The 24,306-nt window shown below is 37.4% G+C and overlaps 1 protein-coding gene across 5 annotated transcripts in view; it reads right to left on the reverse strand.

The window, feature by feature from the left end:
• Window positions 1–24,306, reverse strand: part of ARHGEF9 (Cdc42 guanine nucleotide exchange factor 9) — a 298,553-nt gene that overhangs the window by 16,680 nt on the left and 257,567 nt on the right. For all 5 annotated transcript variants that reach the window (XM_047764828.1, XM_047764824.1, XM_047764825.1 and 2 more), the window contains 2 exons: window positions 13,871–14,114; window positions 6,892–6,960 (listed from right to left, as the gene is read on the reverse strand). In XM_047764828.1, coding sequence (XP_047620784.1) covers window positions 6,892–6,960; window positions 13,871–14,114 — 313 coding nt within the window. The remainder of the gene's footprint in view (window positions 1–6,891; window positions 6,961–13,870; window positions 14,115–24,306) is intronic.

Below are 24,306 nucleotides of genomic sequence, written 5' to 3' on the forward strand. Positions count from 1 at the left end.
TCGAACCCGCACTCTCATGGTTCCTAGTCAGATTCGTTTCCACTGAGCCACAATGGGAACTCCTCTGTCAGTGTATAATTTGTTTGCAGTATTCTTATAACTATATGTGGCATCACTGTAATACCTCCTGTTTGACTTCTGATTTTATTTGAGTCTTCTTTTTCTTCCTTAATTAGTCTAGCTAAAAATTTGTCAATTTTGTCTATCTTTTTAAAAACAGTTCTTAATTTCATTGATATTTTCTATTGGTTCTCTGGTGATCCATCAATTGTTGAAAGTGAGGTAATAAAATCCTCTACTATAATTATATTGTTGTCTGTTTCTTTCTTCACATCTGTTAGTATTTGCTTAATATATTGAAGTGCTCTGATATTAGGTGCATATATACTTACAATTGTTATATCCACTTAATAAATTACCTTTTTATCATTATATAATGATCTTCTTTGTTGCTTGTGACAGTTTTAACTTAGAATCTATTTTGGTTTCCACTTGCACAAAGTATCTTTTTCTATCCCTTCCCTTTGAAGTTATGTGCATCATTAAAGGTAAACTAAGTCTTTTGTAGGCAGTATACAGTTGTATCTTATTTTTTGTATGCATTCAGCCACTTTATGTGTACTGATAGGAGAATTTAATCTATTTACATTTAAAGTAATTATTGACAGGTAAGGACTTACTGCTGTCATCTTATTATTTTCTGACTGTTTTATAGTTCCTACTTTAGGTGCTTGCTTTGTAGTTACAATGTGGCTTACACAAGACACCTGATGGTTAGAATAGTCTATTTTTTGTTGATAATAAATTAACTTTGACCACAAATAAAAACTACCTACACTACTTTTTATGTTTTTTATGTCACAACTTACATCTTTTATTGTTATCCATTAACAACTTATATCTGTAGTTATTTTGAGTTATTTTGTCCTTTACCCTTTATAAATGTAAATGTTTAACATGCCACCATAGCAGTATTCTAAATTAGACTATATACTTACTTTTTACCTGTGTGTTTATGTTTTCATGTTCCTAATTAGCATCCTTTCATTTCAGGTTGAAGAACTCCTTTCAGCATTTATATTAAGACAAATTTACTGTGATGAACTCTTTCAGCATTTTTTTTTTGGTTGGGAAAGTCTTTTTCTCACCTTAATTTCTGAAGACAACATTCTTGGTTAGAAATTATTTTCTTTCATTACATTGAATATATCATCCCACTCTCTCCTTGACTGCTAGGTTTCTGTTGAGAAAACCCCTGATAGTCTAATGGGGGTTCCCATGCATGTAAGGATTTTCCTTCTCTTGTTGCTTTAAATCTTTTCCTTTTCTTTTCGATTTTAGACAGTTTTATTATAATGTGTCTTAGAGAAGATTATTTTGGGTTTTTGGAGACCAGCAAGCCATGTGAACTTGGATATACAAATATCTAACCAGAATTAGAAAATTCTAGCCATTATTCATTTAAATAAGCTTTCTTCCCCTTTCTCCCTTTCTTTTCCTTCTGGGACTCCAATATTTTGTAGGTTGTTTCTCTTAATTTTATCCCCAATTTACATTGGCACACTTCCCTCTGACTAGCCAATTACAAATGACCTTTCTTTGACATCACAGATACTTTCTTCTGATTGATCAAGATTGTTACTGATGATCTCCATTACACTTTTCATTTCATACATCATATTCTTCAAGTCTATAATTTGTTTCTCTTGCAATTTTTTCTTTTTCTTTTCTTTTTTACAGCTGCACCTGTGGGTTATGGGAGCTCCCAGGCCAAGGGTCGAATCAGAACTGCAACTGTGGCCTATGCCATAGCCATGGTAACAGTGGATCTGAGCCACATCTGTGACCTATGCCACAGCCTATAGTAATGGTGGATCTTTAACCCACTGAGCAAGGCCAGGGATCAAACACTCATGCTCACAGAAACAAAGTCGGATCCTTAACCCACTGAGCCACAATGGGAACTCTTCTTTTATGATTTCTACTCTGTTAAATTTCTTATTTTGCTCATGATGTTTTCTTGATTTTATTGAACTGTCTCTTCTGTAGCTCTGTGAGCTTCCTTAAAGCAACTATTTTGAACTATATATCAGGCAAATCACAGATCTCCACGTCTTTGTGGATCAATTTCTGGAAATTATTGTATTCCATTAGTGATATCATGTTTCCTTAATTTTTCGTGTTCCTTCTAGTCTTGCATTGCTGTCTGCATTTAAAGAAGCAGTCACCTCCTCCAGTCTTTATGGACTGGCCTCATCTATGCATCCAATCATGGATTATTTGCTCTGGAGCTTCTCCACTGTAATCCTGGACTTTCATAAAAACACTCTCATCTCTTGATGATTGTCAAAGTCTGTGTTCTTTAGGGAGAGGACAGTAGAAAACTATTCTGCCATTTTGATAATGTTGTTTAAGAGTCGGTTTTCAAAGTTTGTGTCAAAAATATGGGTTTACTGGAGGCCAAATAATGATATGGAGATATTAGTGAGGGAGTTTGGGGAGTGCCCACTTTAATTTTTAGTTAAGCTTTTTGTTTTGAGATTACTGTAGATTCACAGGAGCTTATAAGAGAAAATACAGAGATATGCCTTGTATCTTTTACTCAATTTCTCCAATGATAGAATTTTGTAAAATGATAGTCCAATATTACAGCTAGGATATTAATAGTGTGACAGGACACAAGCAAAAGATAGAACATTTCTAGTATCACAAGGATTACTCTTGTTAATTTTTTTAAAACCACTCACTTCTTTCCTTCCCCCAAATCTTCCTTAAACCCTGGCAACCACTAATCTGTTCCCTCCTTCTAAATTATATCATTTGAATAATGTTTTACAAAGAGTCATAACATATGTAACCTTTGGGTATCAGTTTTTCTCAACAAGCATAATTCCTAGAGATTTACCTAAGTTGTTGAATGCACCAAAAGATGGCTCCTTTTTATTGATGTTCCATGGTATGGCTGTACCACAGTTTGCTTAATTACTCATCCACTGAAAGACATCCATATTGTTTCCAGATTGGGCTACTGTGAACAAAGTTGCTGTGAGCATTTGTCGAGAACTTTTTAAGGGAAAATAAGTTTTCAATTCTCTGGGATAAATGCCTAGGTGTGTAATTGCTGCATTATCTGGTAGTTGCATGTTTTATATCTTAAGAAACTACCAAACTATTTTACAGAGTAGCTGTAGTATTTTACATTCTCATCAGCAAGGTATGAATGATTTTGTTTCTATGCACCCTTGCCTACCTTTGGTGTTGTCACTATTTTTTTTTAATTTTAGCCTTGGTAATAGATATGTAGTGAGATATCACTGTGGTTTTAATTTGTGTTTTCCAATGATTAATTATGTTGAACATCTTTTCATATGTTTAACTGTTATCCATAAATCCTCTTAATGAATTATGTGTCTTTTGCTTATTTTGTAACTGCAGTGTGTAGGTTTTTTATTTTTACTGTTGAGTTTTGAGAGTTCATTATACATTCTAGATAGTAATGTTTTGTAAGACACTTTGCAAATATTTTCACTAGCCTGTAGCTTGTCTTTTGTCCTCTTTACATGGTCTTTCACAGGTCAAACTTTCTATTTTGATGAGGTCCATTTTATCATTTTTTTATTTTGTAGTTCAAGCCTTTGGTGACAGTTCTAGGAACTCATTTGCCTACCCTAAGTCCTGAAAATTTTCTCCTACTGTTTTCTAAATCTTTTGTAGCTTTAAATTAAGTTCATTATCTAATTTGAATTAATTTTTTACCATTTTAAATCATTTAAAAATTATTGTCATATAGTTGACATACAAAGTTGAGTTAATTTCAGGTGTATAGCAAAGTAAATCAGTTTTACATATATTTATATGTGTGTGTATATATATATATATATATATATATATATATATATATATATATACTTACATAGATACATACATCCATTCCTTTTCAGATTATTTTCCCATTTAAGTTACCACACAGTACTGAGTATATTTCCCAGTGCTATATAGTAGGTCCCTCATTACCTGTCTATTCTGTATATGTAGTAGTGTGTATATAGATCAATTCCAACCATGGAATTTAACCCTTCCCCTCACCCCTATTTCCCCTTTGGTAGACATAAGTTTGGTTTCAAAACCTATGAGTCTGTTTCTATTTTGTAAGTTCCATTGTATCATTTCTAATAGATTCCACATATTAGTGATCTAATTTGAGTTAATTTTTATGGGGCATGAATTTACATTAAGATTCTTTTTATTTTTGCCTTATGCAAGCCCAACTGCTTCAGTGCCATTTGTTGAAAAAGCTATCCTTCCTCCACTCAATTGCTCTTGCACCACTGTAAAAATTCAGTTGGGCATATTTGTGTAAATTTATTTTGGGGTTCCCTATTCTGTTCCATTGATCTAATATGTCTACACCTCTACCAACACCACCCTGTCTTGGTTATTATAGCTATATATGGAGTGTTGAAATCAGGATAGATTGATTGCTCAAACTTTTAAGAGTATTTTAATTATTCTAGGGTACTCATTTGACTTTGAGCTTGCCCTAAAGCCTCTGGAGATGGGGGATGTACTTACATCCCCAGTGAGCTCCATGATAACAAACTGAAATAAGTTGATGGACCAGGAATTAGCAACCAACTCCTAAGAAATTACGTGTAAATTCTTAAAACCAAGGCAGTGTGAAAGACAAATGTAAAGTGAGAAGGCCTCTCTTGGAGCTAGGATCTATCCTCTTTGTTTTTCTTCCAGCCAGGGCCCCCACCTCCTTCAGAACAGAAGACTGAGTTGATAAGGTCCCATGGCATTACAGATTAAGTTGGACTATGTATTAAATATGAATTAGAGAAACTATGACAACAATGTTCCCCATCATTTCCAGGAAGGGGTCATTGGGAGGATTAAGAAAGTTGGCTTTCTCAGGTATCTGAGAGAACTCCCTTATTGCTCTTCCCATGTATATGATAAAGCTACTGAACTGCTAAGTTGGACACCTGCTCCCACATGTGTAGTACCTTTGGGTCTCAAAATATATACAGTCACCACAGCCATGGACTAGCAGAGTCTTGACTAGAAATACAAATAAGGGAGGGAATTTTTAGGAATTCTGTGGTTTGAAACTAGATAGGTTTCTTTGAAGACTTTAGGATTGCTATTAAAAGTATAAAGCTATTCAGGTGAACCAATCTTTAGATACTGAGAGACAAGAGAACATGCAAGGAAAAGCCTTGAGACAAGAAAAGGTGGAAAAGGAATCTGACACAAAGGTTTGGTATGATTGAGTAGGACTGTTTTCTAGCTGGTTGATTTGTGCATGTTCCTCTTTAAGGCTTCTCAGTGACACGACCAGCCAATCTCAGAGAGATCTGGGGTAAAGTAGCACCATCTTATCAAGGTCAGTGTGGTAGGGACAGCAGAGGAAATCAAAGTGAGAGAGCTCAGGATGTGAGAGCCTCTAGAGATAGAGGTGAGCTACTAGGAGAGTAAGTAGCCCCTTTGAAGCCTTAGGACTCTCCACATAGCTGGGGCTCATATCACTAAGGAAGAAGCACATTTTCTTAAAGGATTCTGCTATTCATACAGATCATAGACTTACTGTTATTAACTCCAGATTACTTTACAACACTTTTTCTCATGTTTTCACTCCCAAGAGGTTAGGAGTGGTTGCCTTTAATTCCTTATGTAAAGAGAATAACATTTTCGTGATGATGGAAAGTTCTAATGAGGGCTTCCCAAAAGTAAGAAGTAATAGTCAGTTAAAAGTAAGGTCATGACTAGCCAGAGGCCCAAGCTAGGTGCATTAATCAATTGGAAATAAGATATTCACAGGCACTCAGGCTCCTCAATGAAAAGGAACTTCATTGGGAATAATTAATGGTGCTTTATGTGGTTGCTGAAATTTCAGGCAACTTGAATCTGATCATTTTATATGGTCACTCACTCGGAACCAGGGAGCCATTTAAGAAGCACAAGGAAGGGCCTAAAGAAAGTGAAATCTCATTAGGATTGCCTACCCCTGGGGATGATGATAGTGGCTATCAATAATAGAAGCAGTAACTGAGGCCAAAAAAGTAAGCTGTTTGTTCCCAGCATGGAGAATCAGCAGAACCCTGAGATGGAGAGGAGAAAGAAGTGGACTTGGAGTCAGGCTGACTTAAGTTCAGAGTCACTTTATTCCAAAGATCCTCAGTTTCTTCATCTGGAAAATGAGGCTAATAATGCCTACCTTTTCAGAGGTACTGTAAAGACAAAATGACTGGTACTGAATAGGCTCTCAAATAAAGGATAGTTCCTTTCATTTAACTAATAAGCATTTAAATTTTGTCTAGTTCATGAAAATTATAAACTAAAGCTTCATTTCATATTCAAAATGTTCTATTATTACTTAAGTACTTCAGTTTAAAATTTAGAAAGAGACTAAATTCTGAATCATCTGTCTTTGTTCAGTTTGAAGTTCTCCATTCTGATTTGGGATTCCCAATTTGGCAAATGCCCCCAAACTAATGAAAGAAGGTTATTTATATATCGCTAATATATTTATACTTATAAATAAATTCTACATATTTACTATTGCCCAACTGTTTCTAAATAGTAAAGTTTAGTTTCTTATATTTAAGTGAAAATAAAAAAAAAAAAACAGAGGTTCTATTTTTTTCCAATACTCAATAAGCTTTTTTGGGACATAACTACCTTAAGTTATTCTCTTCTAAGCCTTAAGACTTTAAGACTATTTGCCACTTGTCATCAGGGACACCTGGGTATCTGGACATTTCCCACCACCCCGAGTGAACTTTAGTATGAAAATGAGCCTAGGAATATACAAGTACATAGCCAATGGCTTCTCAGTCTCACAAGAGTGAGTGGGGTCAGGAAGATTGTAGTTAAAGGCAGTTTTACCTTTTTGTTTAGGGACTTTTCTCACAGTCATTGCAGCCTGCCTCTTCTGGTTTTCAGAAATTTCAAAGCCTATAACATAAAAATACAGTATTTTGTTATGAGAAACACAGACCTTTCTTAAATGTATACATTAGTACAACTTTATGGAAGAATAATTTTGGCAAGATAAATCTTTTAAAGAGCAAAAGAAAGGAAAGTGGTCAGAAACTTGGACAAAGACTTACCTACAAAAATGCATTTCAAGTATAAAGAGGCAAATAAAATGAGAACATGTGTTAAGAGGCTGTTAACATGTGGAGAATGGATGAATAAAATATCATGTAAAGTGGAAAAAATATTTCTCAACCAAAAGCAAAAATAAAAAGAAAAGGGGAAAAAATGAGTCAAATAAAGAGATTATACTACCCAATTGAAAAATGTGCAGAAGACCTGAATAGATATTTCTCCAAAGATGATATACAAGATGGCCAGCAGGCACATGAAAAAATGTTCAATATCACTAATTATTAGAGAAATGCAAATCAAAACTACCATGATGTACCACTTCACAGCAGTCAGAAGGGCCATTGTTAACAAGTCAACAAATAGCAAATGCTGGAGAAGGTGTGGAGAAAAGCGTACCCTCCTTCACTGTTGGTGGGAATGTAAATTGGTACAACCACCATGGAAAACAGTATGGAGGTACCTAAGAAAACTAAATATAGAACTACCATATAACCCAGCAATTCTGCCCCTGGGCAAATATTTGGACAAAACTTTCATTGAAAAAGATATATGCGTTCATATGTTTATTGCAGCTCTATTTAAAATAGCCAAGACTTGGAAAAAAAACTAAATGTCTATCAACAGATGAATGGATTTAGAAGATGCAGTATATATACACAATGGAATACTACTCAGCCATAAAAAGAACAAAATAATGTCATTTGTAGCAACATGGATGGGACTAGAGACTCTCATACTAAGTGAAGTAAGTCAGAAAGAGAAAGACAAATACCATATGATATCACCTATATCTGGAATCTTATATATGACACCAATGAACCTATCTACAGAATAGAAACAAACTCATGGACATGGAGAACAGACTTGTGGTTTGCCAAGTGTGAGGGGGAGAGAGTGGAATGGGCTGGGAGTTTTTGGTTAGTAGATGCAAACACTTGCATTTGGAGTGGATAAGCAAGGAAATTCTGCTGTACAGCATAGGGAAATATATCTAGTCATTTGTGTTGGAACATGATGGAGGATAATGCAAGAAAGAGACAGGATAGATAGATAGATAGATAGATAGATAGATAGATATAGATATATAAGTATGTATGACTGGGTCACTGCTGTATAGCAGAAATTTACAGAGCATTGCAAATCAACTATAAAAAAATTAGGAAAAAGAAAATGTATATAGATTTAAGAAAATTTTCATGAGGAGAAAAATATCAAACGGCAGAAAGTAATTAATGAAATAACCAAGATGTCTGTAAGTCCTTTGCCAATTGTTTAACTGAGTTATTTGGATTTTGGATGATTGGGTTGTAGGATATTTTGGAAATTAATCCATTATTAGATATATGGTTTACAAATATTTTCTCCCATTTAATAGATTGCTGTTCTGGGTTTTTTTTTTCCTTTGCTGTGTAGAATCTTTTTGGTTTGATGTAGTCCCACTTCTCTATTTTTACTTTGCTATTTATGCCTTTGGTGTCATATCCAGAAACCACTGCTAAGACCAATGTTAAGAAGTATCTTTCCAGAGGTCCCTGGTGGTTCAGTGGGTAAAGGATCTTGAAGGGTCACTGTTGTGGCTTGGGTCACTGCTGTGGCACAGATTTGATCCCTGGCCCAGGAACTTCCATGTGGTATGGGAGTAACCAAAAAAAGTGTTTCCCCTGTATTTTCTTTTAGGAGTTTTACAGTCTTGAGTCATATGTTTACATATTCAGTCCACTCTGAGCTTATTTCCATGTATGGTATAAAGTTGAAGTTCAATTTCATTCCTTTGCATGTGGATATCCAAGTTTCACAACATCATTAATTGAAGAAATTATCATTTCCCAACTGTATATCCTTGGCACCCTTGTTGAAGATACATTGACTATATATGTGTAGGTTTATTTCTGAGCTCCCTATCCTAATTCTATTCCATTTGTCTATATGTCTATCTTTATAATAACACCATACTGTTTTAATTACTTTTAACTTTGTAATATGTTTTTTTCTTGATTATGATAAGAAAAGCATAGGCTACAAAAAAAGCAGACAAATGAGACTATATCAAACTAAAATGCTTCTGCACAGCAAAGAAAAGAAATAACAAAATAAAAATTATTTCTATGGGATGGAAGAAAATTTTGCAAATCATATATCTGATAAGGGGTTAATTTCCAAAATATATAAGAAACTCCTATCTTCAAAATTAAAAAAATAAGTAACTTGATTTAAAAGAATGGCAAAGGACTATGTCAGCAAAGAAGTCAATAAGTCATATAAAAGGATGTTCAATATCACGAATCATCAAGGAAATGCAAATTTAAACCATAATAAACTATCACCTCAATCCTGTTTGGATAGCCATTGTAAAAGAAACAAAAGATAATAAGTATTGGCAAGGATGTGGAGAAACTGGAACTACTGTACACTGTTGGTAATTAAAATTATTTAGTCACTATGGAAAACTGTATGGAGGTTCCTCATAAAAGTAAAAATAAAACTACCATATGATCCAGCAATGCCATTCCTGGATATATATCCAAAATAATTGAAATCAGGATCTTGAAGAGATATCTGTACTCTCATATTCATTGGAGCACTATTTCCCATAGCCAAGATATAGAAACAATCTAAATGTTGGAGGATGTGATAAAGAAAATATGGTATATATGTATCTGTGTATGTGTATGCATACACACACACAATGGAGTATTATTCAGTCATAAAAAATAAGGGAATTCTGCCATAGTGACAACATGGATGAATCTGGAGGACATTTGCTAATTAAAATAATGAAGTCACAGAAGGACAAATCCTGCGTTTGTGTGGATATGAGGTATCTAAACTAGTCTAACTCATAGAGAGTATAATGGTGATTCTGGGCTATAGGAATGGGAAAATGGGGAGGTGCTACTTCGTAGCTATAAAGTTCTATTTATACAAGATATGAATAAATTCTATAGATGTGTTGTACAACAATGAGCTTATATCTAACATCACTACTTTGTGCACTCAAAAATTTGTTAAGAGCATAGAGCTCATGGTAAGTGTTTCTATCACTTAAACAAAAGCAAGCGCGAGGTTTCCTCCAAGAGAAGAAATTTTGCCTCACAGTTTTAGCCCTGTAAGTCCTATAGATGGCAGCTTTGGCATAGGCCCATGAGTTCACACCTGCCTCTGACCTTTGATTCCTAACTGCCTTCCCTATGCATTTTGGAGTTGCTTAGCCAGGCTTCACGATCACATAAGCCAATTCCTTATAATAATTCTCTTAATAATACTGCATCTCCTATTTGTTATGCTTCTCTTGTTGAATCCTGACTGATACAAGGAGTTATAGTTAGATTCTGTATTCTTCACCTGGAGAGTTAGTTATGATAAATTACTTTTTAAAACAACCCAAACATCCATTGACAGAGGATTGGATTAGTAAGATGTGGTATATATACACAATGGAATACTATTCAGCCATAAAAAGAACAAAATAATGCCATTTGTAGCAATATGGATGGAACTAGAGACTCTCATGCTGAGTGAAATAAGTCAGAAAGAGAAAGACAAATACCATATGATATCACTTATATCTGGAATCTAATATATGGTACAAATGAACCTTTCCACAGAAAAGAAAATCATGGACTTGGAGAATATGCTTGTGGTTACCAAGGGGGAGGAGGAGGGAGTAGGATGGATTGGAAGCTCGGGGTTAATAGATGCAAACTATTGCCTTTGGGATGGATTAGCAATGAGATCCTGCTGTGTAGCACTGGGAACTCTGTCTAGTCACTTACAATGGAGCACGATAATGGGAGAAAAAGAATGTATATGTGTATGTGTAACTTGGTCCCCATGTTGTACAGTAGAAAAAAAATTGTATTGGGGAAATAACAATAAATTTTTTTTAATTAAAAAAATAAAAAAGCAAGTTACAGAGTAATATGTATAGTATATTTTTTCTAAATAAAAATAAAGTCTTCTGTGTATTATACAGTCATTAGATTAGTATAGAAAGAGGCATGCCAAATTAATAATAATAATTTCACACAGAATAGGAGAAACAGAGAAGAGAAAATAATTCTAAACTTTATTACATTTCTGTATGTGTTTAAATAGTTATTATGACCATGTATTTACTTTATAATTAAAAAGCAAAAAGTAACAAATAATTATGATAAATCCATATGACAGCCATAAAAATAATGATTAAAAATAGTACATGATTTAGAGAAAGGCTAATGATATAATTTTAAGTGAAAAATAAGGATATAAAATTAAATCTCTCCATCATGAAGTGGCAGAAGTTGGGGGAGACTCAGCCTCCTATTATTCTTTTTTTTTTTCATTTAGACATATAGAAAAAAAGATGGGAAGGAAATATATCAAAATGGTTACAGAAGTTATCTCTGGGTTGTATGTTCATGTGCGGCTTTTAGCTTTTTTCCTTGTATTTTTTTGCTTTCTTTCCCTCAAACTGCTTACAATGAAAATGATTTACTGTTATAATCAGATGAATAATAATATTTTAAAAAGGATGAGCATAACACTCTCAGAAAGTAATTTATGGAAGCTTTTCTGTTAGAAGGAGATTCTTTATTAGGGCATTGTGTGGGAGACATCATGTTGGAACCAGAAGGAATGGTGTAAATCATCTAGTTGAGCTAGGGTTTGCAAAAAGCACACTAAGATAATTCTTCTAATAGCGTTAACAACCTGGGCAATGTCAGAAATTGCTACTACCTGTCAATGGAATAAGCAGCCAGTAGCATTTCTATACAATTCCACATCATATCCAATGAAGTGTCATATGTTAAAGGCAAAATGACTACAGTGGGACTTAAAGTGAATTATTAAGATCCACTCTACCCCAAATTGGAGAAGATTAGGATTAGATTAAGCAGTGTCTCGTTGATTATCCTTCTTTGTCTCTGGACCATTTCAATCCACAGTACTTCTTTTTCTTTTTTTTTTTTGCTTTTTAGGGCCGCACCCCGGCATATGGAGGTTCCCAGGCTAGGCGTCAAATTGAAGCTGCAGCTGCTGGCCTATGCTACAGCCACAGCAACACGGGATCTGAGCCATGTCTGTTACCTACACCACAGCTCACAGTAATGCCAGATCCTTAACCCACTGAGCAAGGCCAGGGATCAAACCTGCAACCTCATGGATCCTAGCTGGGTTCATTAACAGCTGAGCCATGAAGAGAACTCCTTTTTTTTTCCCTAGTACTTCTGACAGGAGAATTCATTTGCACCAGGACTTCCAATGGCAGGGCCATTTTTCTAGAGGCAGTTTCTACCAATTCAAACATACAGGTGTTTTAAGGTACAATTATCCTCTCTTAGAAGTGAGGCAAAAAGAAACTCTTGTGCCTTTTCAGGGAATTTCAAAGCCTGGCTGTTTGGTATTTTTTATGCCAGGAAGGCAGGACCTAGAGCAAGAGACCAGATAATATTTTGTAAACCACAAAGCTAAGCCAATATCCCACAGCTGGGAAGCAGCATGAAAAATGTCTCTATCAGCTATACACCCTCTGGAAAAGGGAAACAACTTATTTCAAGCCAAAGAGTATAGTTTAGTGTGATTCTAAATCATGCAAGTGGTCATAGTTTTAGATCCTGTTATATATTCTATAATTTACTTTAAAATACTTTTCTATAGAGGACATAATATTTACATGTACATGGAATTTTAATCTATACCATAAGGGTACTTAGTTAACATCTAAAGTGCCATAATCAGGAATACACACTCAAATGGTGATCTATTAACATATTAAACAGTCAGAAGTCTTTGGTCCAGAGTCCATAACTACTAGCATTTCATTTACCTTAACACAAGAGGCCTAATTAGCCTAACACATGTTAAAAGTGAATTCTCATTGACGAAAAGAATGCTATGCAAAATGAGCCCTGGCCACACATGTCTTACTTGTAGGCACTTTAGTAGTCACAAGAACTGCATATAAGAATTCAGTGAGCCCTATAGCCTCCATATACACTTCAGAAGGAAGCCTGAATTTTTTTTTTTGGGGGGGGGGGCACACACTAGGATATGGAAGTTCCTGGGCCAGAGATGTAATCCAGGGCCAAAGTTGTGAGCTATGACACTTCTGTGGCAATGCCAGATCCTTAACCCAACTGCACCAGGCCAGGGATCAAACCTATGCCTCAGCAGAAACCCAGGCTGCTATAGAGACAACGCTGGATACTTAACCCACTGTACCACAGTGGGAACTCCAAGGAAGCCTGAATTTTAAGACTGAAAACGGGTACCATATTTTGCTCTCATCAGAGGATTTTTGTCATCAGACTCTGAGTAGGAAGTTAGCTGAACCCTATATATTACCAAACCTGCTTACTATAGTATTACCAAATCTGCCTTGACTAACCTAAACTTTTAACAGAAGATGCTGTGATATATCTAAGGACAGAGTTGAGACTTCACTGAGATTACAGGACAGACTGTATGACTGCTTTTGTGTTTGTTTGCTAATAAATTTTTATATGCTTGGGAGAATTGAGCCTGATGTTTGCTTTCAGTGTAATAATATTATCTAGTCATGAGAATGTAGGGGAGACCAACCTATGTCACTTAACCCTGACTAATAGAAGCTATTGATATCTACCAAAAAGAATCTAATAACAGGGAACCACCAAAGTGGATTAAGTCACTTTGCAACACAAATCTTCTCTCTGCCTCTAGAAAAATGAAAACTAATTTAAATCTATGTTCTTCATAGCCATATTCTTCTTTCTCCTTTTAGAACACCTACCGATTTTTTCATCTTCCTGTACCATTTTCCTCTCTTCTCTGAACGCCCTGAGCCAGCGTATCTTCTCCTCCAACTTCTTGGCAAAGAATAGATGTATCTCCTCAGTCTCCTTGTTGTGAAGCTTAAAGGCATTCTTCATACTAACGTTAAAGTCATCATCTCTGCCATCTTCAATGTCAACTACCTCATATTTATCCATGTCAATGCGGCCTTTGTAGTAGAGGATGTCTCTCCGGATCAGGTCCTAGGTAGGAAGAAAGAGAAGGCTTTTTGTTAGAGGTATATGGAAAATGAGTTCCAGGAGAGTTGATACATGTGTACAGCAGGATGCTAACATTGCCATTGTTTTGGAATATCAATGATGGGTGGTTTGGTCTAAATTTGATTAGATGCTCTTAGAGAATGCCTCTAGCCTATATCTATAGCCTTTGTCTCAATCCATGTATATGTTTGCAAGATTGCTGATGGGAAGTAGAAAGCAGGAAGCTGCACAAACATTGCTAGCAAGGGCTTTTCCTCTTCCAAAAAATGTGCAAGGCTTCCAGAAGTATGAAAAGAACTGGCTGGATGCCTGAGGTCTACTCAGGAATCCAAGCAGGCCAGTGAGACCTGCATATCAGAGGGGGGAAGAGTGGTAAGAGTGTCTAAGTGGCCACAGGCTGCTAGCCAAGAAGGATTGCCTAGGGAGGATTGAACACAAGTGCATTTGGGATTTTGGGAGAGGGCCTAGTTTAGTATGTAGATAATGAATAAAGAGCTTCATATACTGACATGGATGAGTCTCACAAATCTTACTGTGTGAAAAAAATAAAAGTTATAGTCGAATACAAATAGTATATTACCTATCTATTATGACTATTGTCTTGTTCCTTGGTACACAGAACTGGATTAATCCCACTTCTCAGTCCATGAGATACTCATAACTGGTCAATGCACAGTGCTCTTATTTCTTTCTGTATTTACTTACTTTTCATAATGCATTAAGTTTTTGTGAACTTGCTACCCATTCCAAAAGCTATGATGCCCAAGCAACCTCCATATTAAATTACATGCTCATCATTCCCCTGGTTTCTGTTCTACACAGTTTTATCTCCTCTATATATCTATTACACTGATATAAAGTTTAAAAACATACAAAACAGGAGTTCCTGCCATGGATCAGAGGAACCCGACTAGGATCCATGAGGACGTGTGTTCAACCCCTGGCCTTGCTCAGTGGTTTAAGGACCAAGCATTGTTGTGAGCTGTGGTGTAGGTCACAGACACAGTTAGGATCCTGTGTTGCTGTGGCTTAGGCCAGCAGACGTAGCTATGATTCAACCCCTAGCCTGGGAACTTCTATATGCCATGGGTGCAACTCTAAAAAGCAAAAAACAAAGAAAAAAATACAAAACAATACCACATAATATTTAGGGAATGATACATATATATGTATGAAAATTACGTAAAAATATACAACAATGATACATGTCAAATTTAAGGGAGTACAGAGAGGAGAAGAAGTGAACAGGGACAGGTGAAGAAGGAAGGAAAAGTAAGGGAAGAAGAGAGGGAGAGGAGGAAGACTGTAATGAATTATTTCTTCAGTTGCATAATAAGTACAAGGGTACTCATTATATTTATACTTTTTGATTATCAAGTATTTCATTAGCTAAAAAAAGAAAAACAGAAGGGTGGATGAAATGATCTGTGGGTCTGTGGAATGTCAGGTCTGATAAGTAATTATTTCATAGTGGTCTTTAAGCCCCTCCTCCTTCCAGCACTGCCTTCAGCTTCTCCTGAGAGCACATCTACTGCTGCATGTGGTGTGGCTGAGTCTGGCCAAGGAGGGTCCCACTGAGCTTTGTCATGATAGATGTCTTCTACTAGTAGCAGGGGCCCTTTATGGCCTACTCTCCCTCCTCTCTACTTATATTTGGCCTTCTAGACAATCTAAAAGAGTTAGAATTGCTCACTAATTTTTTATTAACACTATGGTTTGCATAAACTATTCCCATTTTACTGAGTTGCCTGACATTCTGCACTGTTCACAGCTGCAGGCTATTTGCAAAGGATTTGCATTTGGCCACACATTCCTAATCCTAACCCTTCACACTGCATGGTAAACTGGGCTTTTGGGTAGGACTGGAGAAGGCTGTCTTTAAATATTTCCCAGCATAGCTCTGTCAATCTCAAAGCCCCAGAATGAGAAATAGAGGTGTTGATGAATTGCTTTGCAAAAAATAACCATCTCAGTATTCTTTTTTCCTCCCATGATGATTATGCACATAAATAGTCTTGTGAGCACAGATGGATTCTGATCTGTTGGGTGCTCCTGGCATCAGGTTTACTGGAGAGGAATACATCAGCTGTATAGAGTGGGATAGGTAGTGCCAAGCCTATTTCAGAGCCTGGATTCTGTTTACCATGCTCTGAGTAGGAAAGCTCAGTCCTGGCCAAAAGGATAGGATGACTCCCATGCACTGACTTCCATAATTCCCAGGAACAATTTGAAACATATCCATAAAAAATGGGATCTTGAGGAAGGCAAGATGGCAGAAGAGTAAGAGGACATGCTCACCCTCTCCCACAAACACATCAAAAAACACATCTAAATGTAAAACGACTTGCACACATCAACTGAATGCTGGCAGAAGCAATTAAACCTCCAAAAAGGGCAAAAAACTCTTGACATAAATGGGTAGAACAAAATAAAAAAATAGAGAGAGAGAAAAGGAATCAGGATGGGACTAGCATTCCCGAGAGGGAGCTGTGAAGGAGAAAGGGAACCCACACCCTGGAAGCCACCTAACCAACAGAAAGGTCAGCTGAGTCAGAGGGACTTCCAAGATGCTAAGAAAAGCCCAACAGCAGGTCTGAGAATGGAAAAGCAGAGTGAGAGATACACAGATCATCTGAAACACTGGCACAGACACCAGGGCCTGAGATGCTCAGGTGGGGGCTAGGCGCTGAGACTTAGGCTCTGGAGGTCAGTCTCTGGGAACTGGCTGGGGTTGGCAGTATGGAGACATACTGCTCCAGGGGCTAAGGAGCAGTGCACCATGGGCAGGGGGAGTGGTATGCTAAGGGCTGGGGAGTGGAAAGCCATGGCAGAGAGAACCTGGGAGAAGGTCTGGACCGGCAGGAGAGGCAAGGTGCCATTAGTGGGGAGGGGAGAGGAGGAAGGGCGGGCTCCCATAGGAAACTCCTTGGGTCCCAGCATGTGTGTGCCTGCCAGCTCACAGGGGGCAGAGCATCCCCAGCTCAGCACCCCCCACCCCGCCTCCCAGTGGCCAGAAGCCACTTCCTATACACCACAGACCGGGCCTCCTGGGCCACGGGAAGCCGCTTGCTGGCCCGCCACGGATTGGGCCTCCCTGTCTGTGAGAAGCCACTCACCAGCATGCCCTGGACTGGGCATCTCAGGTGCAGCCCCCCGTGACCAGACGCCACTTGCTAGCCCGCCGTGGACCTGGTATCTCCAACAGTGGGAAGCTGCTTGCTAGCCCATGGCAGATTGGACCTGCTGGTAGCGGCAGCAAACCACGGCAGTTATCCCTGACTCCAGAGGTGGGCATGGCCCACTGTAGATGGGGACATCTGAACAAAAATCACTTGCAGCCCCAACCACGTCAGAGGGCATCACAGAGAAGGATACTACGATGGAACACCATGTGATGTTGCTCTCACTTCCCCAGAAGCACATGCACTGCAGCTGCCACTGCCAAACATTCTGGGCAGGGCCCAGATGCTTGATCACTGTCCCATCCCAGAAACCTGCAACTAAGAGTGCCTTGTGCAATAGATGCTGTGAGGGCTAAGCAGCGCCAAGTGATTCTTGCATGATTTACAGGTGGTGGGGGCAAACCACCACAGTTATCTCTGGCTCCAGAGGTGACAGTGGCCTGATATCACTAGGGGTCAGTGAACAGGCACCACTTGCAACCCCAATCAACTCAAGGCCATCACAGAGGAAGGCATTGTGACCGAATCAACTATTGGTGCTCTCCCACCCTTGGGAACACACCAGTCCTGCTGCTGCCACTGCTGAATGTTCAGGGCAGTACCAATATGTCAGATCTCTGTCACTTCCCAGGACCCTGCAACTAGGAATAGCCTGTGCAGCACCTCCTATGTGGGCTAAGTAATATGGATCACTACATGCATGGTCTATAGGTGGTAGAGGCAAACCACTGAATTTATCACTGATGCTAGAGACAGTCATGGCCCACTCCCACTAGGAGTCCCTGAATAGGGACCACCTGCAGTTCCAATCACCTCAGAGGAGGGCACTGCAATCGAACACAAGCTGTTGTTGCTCTCACCCCCGTGCCCAGGAACTCATGCACCCTGCTGCTGCTACTGCCAAATTCTCTGTCCACCTTGCAGATCCTTCTAGAGCTCATTACCACTCCCCAGGGCCCTGCAAACAGGAGTAACCTGTGCCACATTCCTTCAGGTCTTTGCTTCTGTGGAGAGCCCAATGACCAGGCACTGACTGCTGCACCTACCCATTGCCTCCTTCCCCCTGAAAACACACTGAGCATCCTGGGGATAACAGGCTGCTCACACCAAAGAAAGAGACAGCAAAGATTCAAACTTCAACACCAAATGTAAATAGTAACTCCCCCCCCGCCAAAAAATACAAAGGGGTATTTTTGCATAGAAATACTGAGAAGACTACAGTTTGGCTTCCCAAATTCACAGAAAAATAAAAACACAAGCAAGATGAAGAAGCTCAAAATGATTCCCAGTTAAAGCAACAGGAGAATTCACCTAAAGCAGTTAACAATGAAACAGACCTCTGCAGTCTGACAGACTTTGACTTCAAAAGGGAGATAGTGAAAATACAGAAGGAATTAAGAGAGGATATGAACAGTAATGCAGATTCAATCAGAAAGGAACTAGAAAATATAAGGAGGAGCCAAAAAAAACTAGAAAATTCATTTGCAGAGCTACAAACAGAGATAAAGGCAATAAAGAGCAGAATGAATAATGCAGAGGAACGAATTAGTGACACAGAAGATAGAAAAATGGAAGTCACCCAAACAGGACAGCAGACAGAAAACCAAATGGAAAAACATGAAAGCAATATAAGAGACCTATGGGATAATATAAAATGAGCCAATCAACACATAATAGGAATTCCAGAAGAAGAAGAAAAAGAAAAGGGGATTGAATATATATTTGAAGAAATTATGGCTGGCAACTGCCCAAATCTAAAAGAAACTGCTATCAAGATACAGGAAACACAGAGGGCCCCAAACAAGTTGAACCCAAACAGGCCCACACCAAGATATATTATAATAAAAATGGCAAAAGTTAAAAATAAAGAGAGGATTCTAAAGAGAGCAAGAGAAAAGCAAAGTGTTAATTATAAGGGAACCCCAACAAGGCTATCAGCTGATTTTTCTACAGAAACACTACAGGCCAGGAGGAGGTGGCAAGATATATTTAAAGAATTGAAAGGAAAAAATCTGGAATCTAGAATAGTCTATCCAGCAAGAATACCATTTACAATAGAAGGGGAAATAAAGAATTTCTCAGGCAAATGAAAGTTAAAAGAGTACAGCAATACTAAACCCATTCTAAAAGAAATACTGAAAGGGCTTCTCTAAATTAAAAAAAAAAAGGAAGAACTAGGACGGAGGAAACCACAATTGGAAAGCAATCAATTAAATAAGAAAGCATACAGATCTAAACATGAATATGTTAAAAAAAAGGACATAAAAATCATACAATGTGGGCAAGGGAAGTAAGAAAAAAATTTATTCTTTTTAAATTTTATTCTATTATTTATTTTAATGATGTGTTTGAACCTATATGATTATCAGGCTAAAGCAAGCAGATATAGGAAGGGCTTAACATGCTTAAAAAACAGGTCGACCATAAATCAAAACCAAACACTACATACACAAAAAATGAAAAGTACTCAAGCATAAAATAAATGGAAACCATCCAACCAAAAAAAGAAAAGAAGAAAAGAGAAACATAGAATCAACTAGAAAACAAGGTTGAAAATGGAAATAAATACATATCTATCAATAAGCACCTTAAATGTCAATGGTCTGAATGCTCCAATCTAAAGACACAGAGTGGCAGATTGGACATAAAAGCAAAAACATTCAATCTGCTGCCTACAAGAAACTCACCTTAGGGCAAAGGACACATAAAGATTGAAAGGGAGAGGATGGGAAAAGATATCTCATGCCAATGGACAAGACAGGAAAGCAGGAGTTGCAATCCTCATATCAGACAAAATAGGCTTTAAAATGAAGGCCATAAAGAAAGACAATGAAGGACACTATTTAACGGTTAAAGGATCCATTCAAGAAGAGGATATTGCAATTGTCAATATATATGTCCTTAATATAGAAGCACCCAGATACATATAATAAATAGTAACAGACATAAAAGGAGAAATTGATGGGAATATAATCAGAGTAGGAGCCTTTAACACCCCACTCACATCAATGGACAGATCCTCTAGACAGAAAATCAATAAAGCAACAGACATCCTAAAGGAAACAATAGGAAAGTTAGACTTCATTGACATTTTCAGAACATTACATCCAAAAAAATCAGAATACACATTCTTCGCAAGTACACATGGAACATTCTCAAGAATTGATCACATATTGGGCACAAAGCTAACCTCAACAAATTTAGGAGCATAGAAATTATCTCAAGTATCTTCTCTGACCACAATGGCTGAAACTAGAAATCAACCTCAGGATAAGAAATGAGAGATAACCTACTATATGGAGACTACACCACATGCTACTAAAAAAACAATGGGTCAAGGAGGAAATCAAGAAGGAAATTAAAAAATACCTCAAGACAAATGATAATGAAGACACAAACACTCAGAATCTATAGGATGCTGCAAAAGCAGTGCTCAGAGGGAAGTTCATAACAATACAGGCCCTCTTCAAAAAAAGAAGAAAAATCTCAGATCAGCAACTTAACCCAACACCTAAATGAATTAGAGAAAGAACAACAACAACAACAAAAAAAACTAAAGTCGGGAGAAGGAAGGAAATCATAAAGATGAAAGAGGAAATCAATAATATAGAGATTCAAAACAGAGCTGGTTCTTTGAAAAGGTAAAAAAAAAATTGATAAACCTCTGGATAGACTCACCAAAAAGAGGAGAGGAGAAAACTCAATTAAAAAAGAAATGCAAAAGGAGAAGTCACAATGCACACTATGGAAATACAAAAAAACATGAAAGACTATTATCAACAATTATATGGAAACAATTTGACAACCTAGAAGAAATGGACAACTTTCTAGAGACTTACAGCCTGCCAAAACCGAAACAAAAGAAACAGATCAACTGAACAGACTGATCACTAGAAACGAAATTGAATATGTTATAAAAACACTCCCTACAAATAAAAGTCCAGGACCAGATAGCTTCATAGGTGACTTCTACCAAACATATAAAGAGGAAATTACACCCATCCTCCTTAAACTTTTTCAAAAGGTTGAAGTAGAAGGAACAATCCCAGACATTTTATGATGCCACCATAACCCTAATTCCAAAACCAGACAAAGATACCACCAAAAAAGCAAACTATCAGCCAATATCTTTGATGAATATAGACTCAAAAATTCTCGACAAAATTTTAGCCATCGGAAACAAACAACATATAAAAAAGATCATACACCACAACCAGGTGGGATTCATCCCAGGTTCACAAGAATGGTTCCACATAATCAAATCAAAAAAAGTCATACACCACATTAACAAAAGAAAAGTCAAAGAACATATGATATTCTCAATAGATGCAAAAAAGGCATTTGACAAAGTACAACAACCATTTCTGATAAAAACTCTTACCAAAGTGGGTAGAGGGAACATACCTTAACATAATCAAAGCCATTTACAACAAACCCACAGCAAATATAATCTTAAATGGAGAAAAGCTGAAGGCCTTTCCACTAAAATCTGGAACAAGACAGGGATGCCCACTCTCACCACTGCTATTCAGCATAGTATTGGAAGTCCTAGTCTCAGCAATCAGACAAAAGAAATAAAAGGCATCCCAATAGGAAGCGAAGAGGTAAAACTGTCACTATATGCAGATGACATGATACTATATATAGAAAACCCTAAGGACTCAACCCAAAAACTACTTGAACTTATCAACAAATTCAGCAAAGTAGCAGGGGATAAGATTAACATTCAGAAATCAGTCGCATTTCTGTATACTAACAATTAAATATTAGAAAAGGAATACAAAAATACAATACACTTTAAAATTGCTGCCCCCCAAAATTAAATACCTGTGTATACACCTGACCAAGGAGGTGAAAGACTTATATACTGAGAACTATAAAACATTAATCAAGTAAATTAAAGAAGACATAAAGAAATTGGAAAGATATTCCATGCTCCTGGGTTGGAAAAATTAATATTATAAAAATGGCCAAAGTACCCAAAGCAATCTACAGATTCAATGCAATCCCTATCCAATTACCCATGACATTTTTCACAGAAATAGAACAAACAATCCAAAAATTTATATGGAATCACAAATGACCTCACTGTGAATTGGCAGAGCAATTCTGAGCAACAAAAACCAAGCAGGAGGCATAACTCTCTCAGACTTAAGAATATTTTACAAAGCCACAGTCATCAAGACAGTGTGGTACTGTAACCAAAACAGACAGACCAATGGACTAGAATAGAGAACCCAGAAATAAACCCAGACACCTATGGTCAATTAATCTTTGACAAAGGAGGTAAGAACATAAAATGGGAAAAAGATAGTCTTTTCAGCAAGTATTGCTGGGAAACCTGGACAGCTGCAGGCAAATCAATGAAACTAGAACACACCCTCACACCATGCATGAAAATAAACTTAAAATGGCTGAAAGACTTATATTTAAGACAAGACACCATCAAACTCCTGGAAGAGAACATAGGCAAAACATTCTCTGACATCAACCTTATGAGTATTTTTTCAGGTCAGTCTCCCAAAGCAACAGAAATAAAAGCAAAAGTAAACCAATGGGACTTAATAAAACTGACAATCTTTTGCATGGCAAAGGAATCCAAAAAGAAAACAGAAAGACAACTTACAGAATGGGAGAAAATATTTTCAAATGATGCAACCAACAAAGGCTTCATCTCTAGAATATACAAGCAATTTACACAACTCAACAGCAAAAAAGCTAATAACCAGATGGAAAAATGGGCCAAAGAAAGCTATACAGATGACCAACAAGCACTTGAAACAATGCTCAACATCACTGCTTATTAGAGAAATGCAAATCAAAACTACCATGAGGTACCACCTCACACTAGTCAGAATGGCCATCATTGATAAGTCCACAAATAACAAATGCTGGAGAGGGTGTGGAGAAAAGGGTACCCTCCTGCAGTGTTGGTGGGAATGTAAGCTGGTACAACCACTATGGAGAACAATATGTTGATACCTTAGAAAACTATACATAGAACTACCATATGACCCAGCAGTCCCACTCTTGGGCATATATCCGGAGAAAACGTTCCTTAAAAAAGTCACATGCACCCTCATGTGCACTGCGGCACTATTCACAATAGCCAAGACATGGAAACAACCCAAATGTCCATCAACAGATGATTGGATTAGGAAGATGTGGTATGTATACACAATGGAATACTACTCAGCCATAAAAGAGAACAAAAGAATGCCATTTGCAGCAATATGGATGGAACTAGAGACTCTCATCCTGAGTGAAGTAAGTCAGAAAGAGAAAGACAAATACCATATGATATCACTTATATCTGGAATCTAATATACGGCACAAATGAAACTTTCCATAAAAAAGAGAAGACAAATACCATATGATATCACTCAAATCTGGTATCTAAATGAATCTTTCCACAGAAAAGAAAACCATGGAGTTGGAGAATAGGCTTGTAGTTGCCCAGCGGGAGGGGGAAGGAGTCGGATGGATTGGGAGCTTGGGGTTAACAGATACAAACTATTGCTTTTGGAATGGATTAACAATAAGATACTGCTGTGTAGCACTGAGAATTATGTTTAGGTACTTACAACAGAGCATGATAATGTGAGAAAAAAGAATGTATACATGTATGTGTAACTGGGTCTCCGTGCTGTACAGTGGGAAAAAGAAATTGTTTTGGGGAAATAACAATTAAATAAAAAGAAAATCATGCCCTTTGAGAATAGAATTGTGGTTGCCAAGGGGGAAGGGGATGAAGTGGGATGGACTGGGAGCTTGGGGTTAATAGGTGCAGACTATTGCCTTTGAAATGGATTAGCAATGAGATCCTGCTGTGTAGCACCGGGAACTCTGTCTAGTCACTTAAGATGGAACATGTAATGTGAGAAAAAAGAATGTATACATGTATGTGTAACTGGGTCACCATGCTGTACAGTAGACAAAAAAATAAAAGGTTAAAAAATGGTATCTTGTAAAGGCCTGATTCCTGCCTTATA

The sequence above is a fragment of the Phacochoerus africanus genome, chromosome X (assembly GCF_016906955.1).
Source record: "Phacochoerus africanus isolate WHEZ1 chromosome X, ROS_Pafr_v1, whole genome shotgun sequence".
Taxonomy (NCBI): Eukaryota; Metazoa; Chordata; class Mammalia; order Artiodactyla; family Suidae; genus Phacochoerus; species Phacochoerus africanus.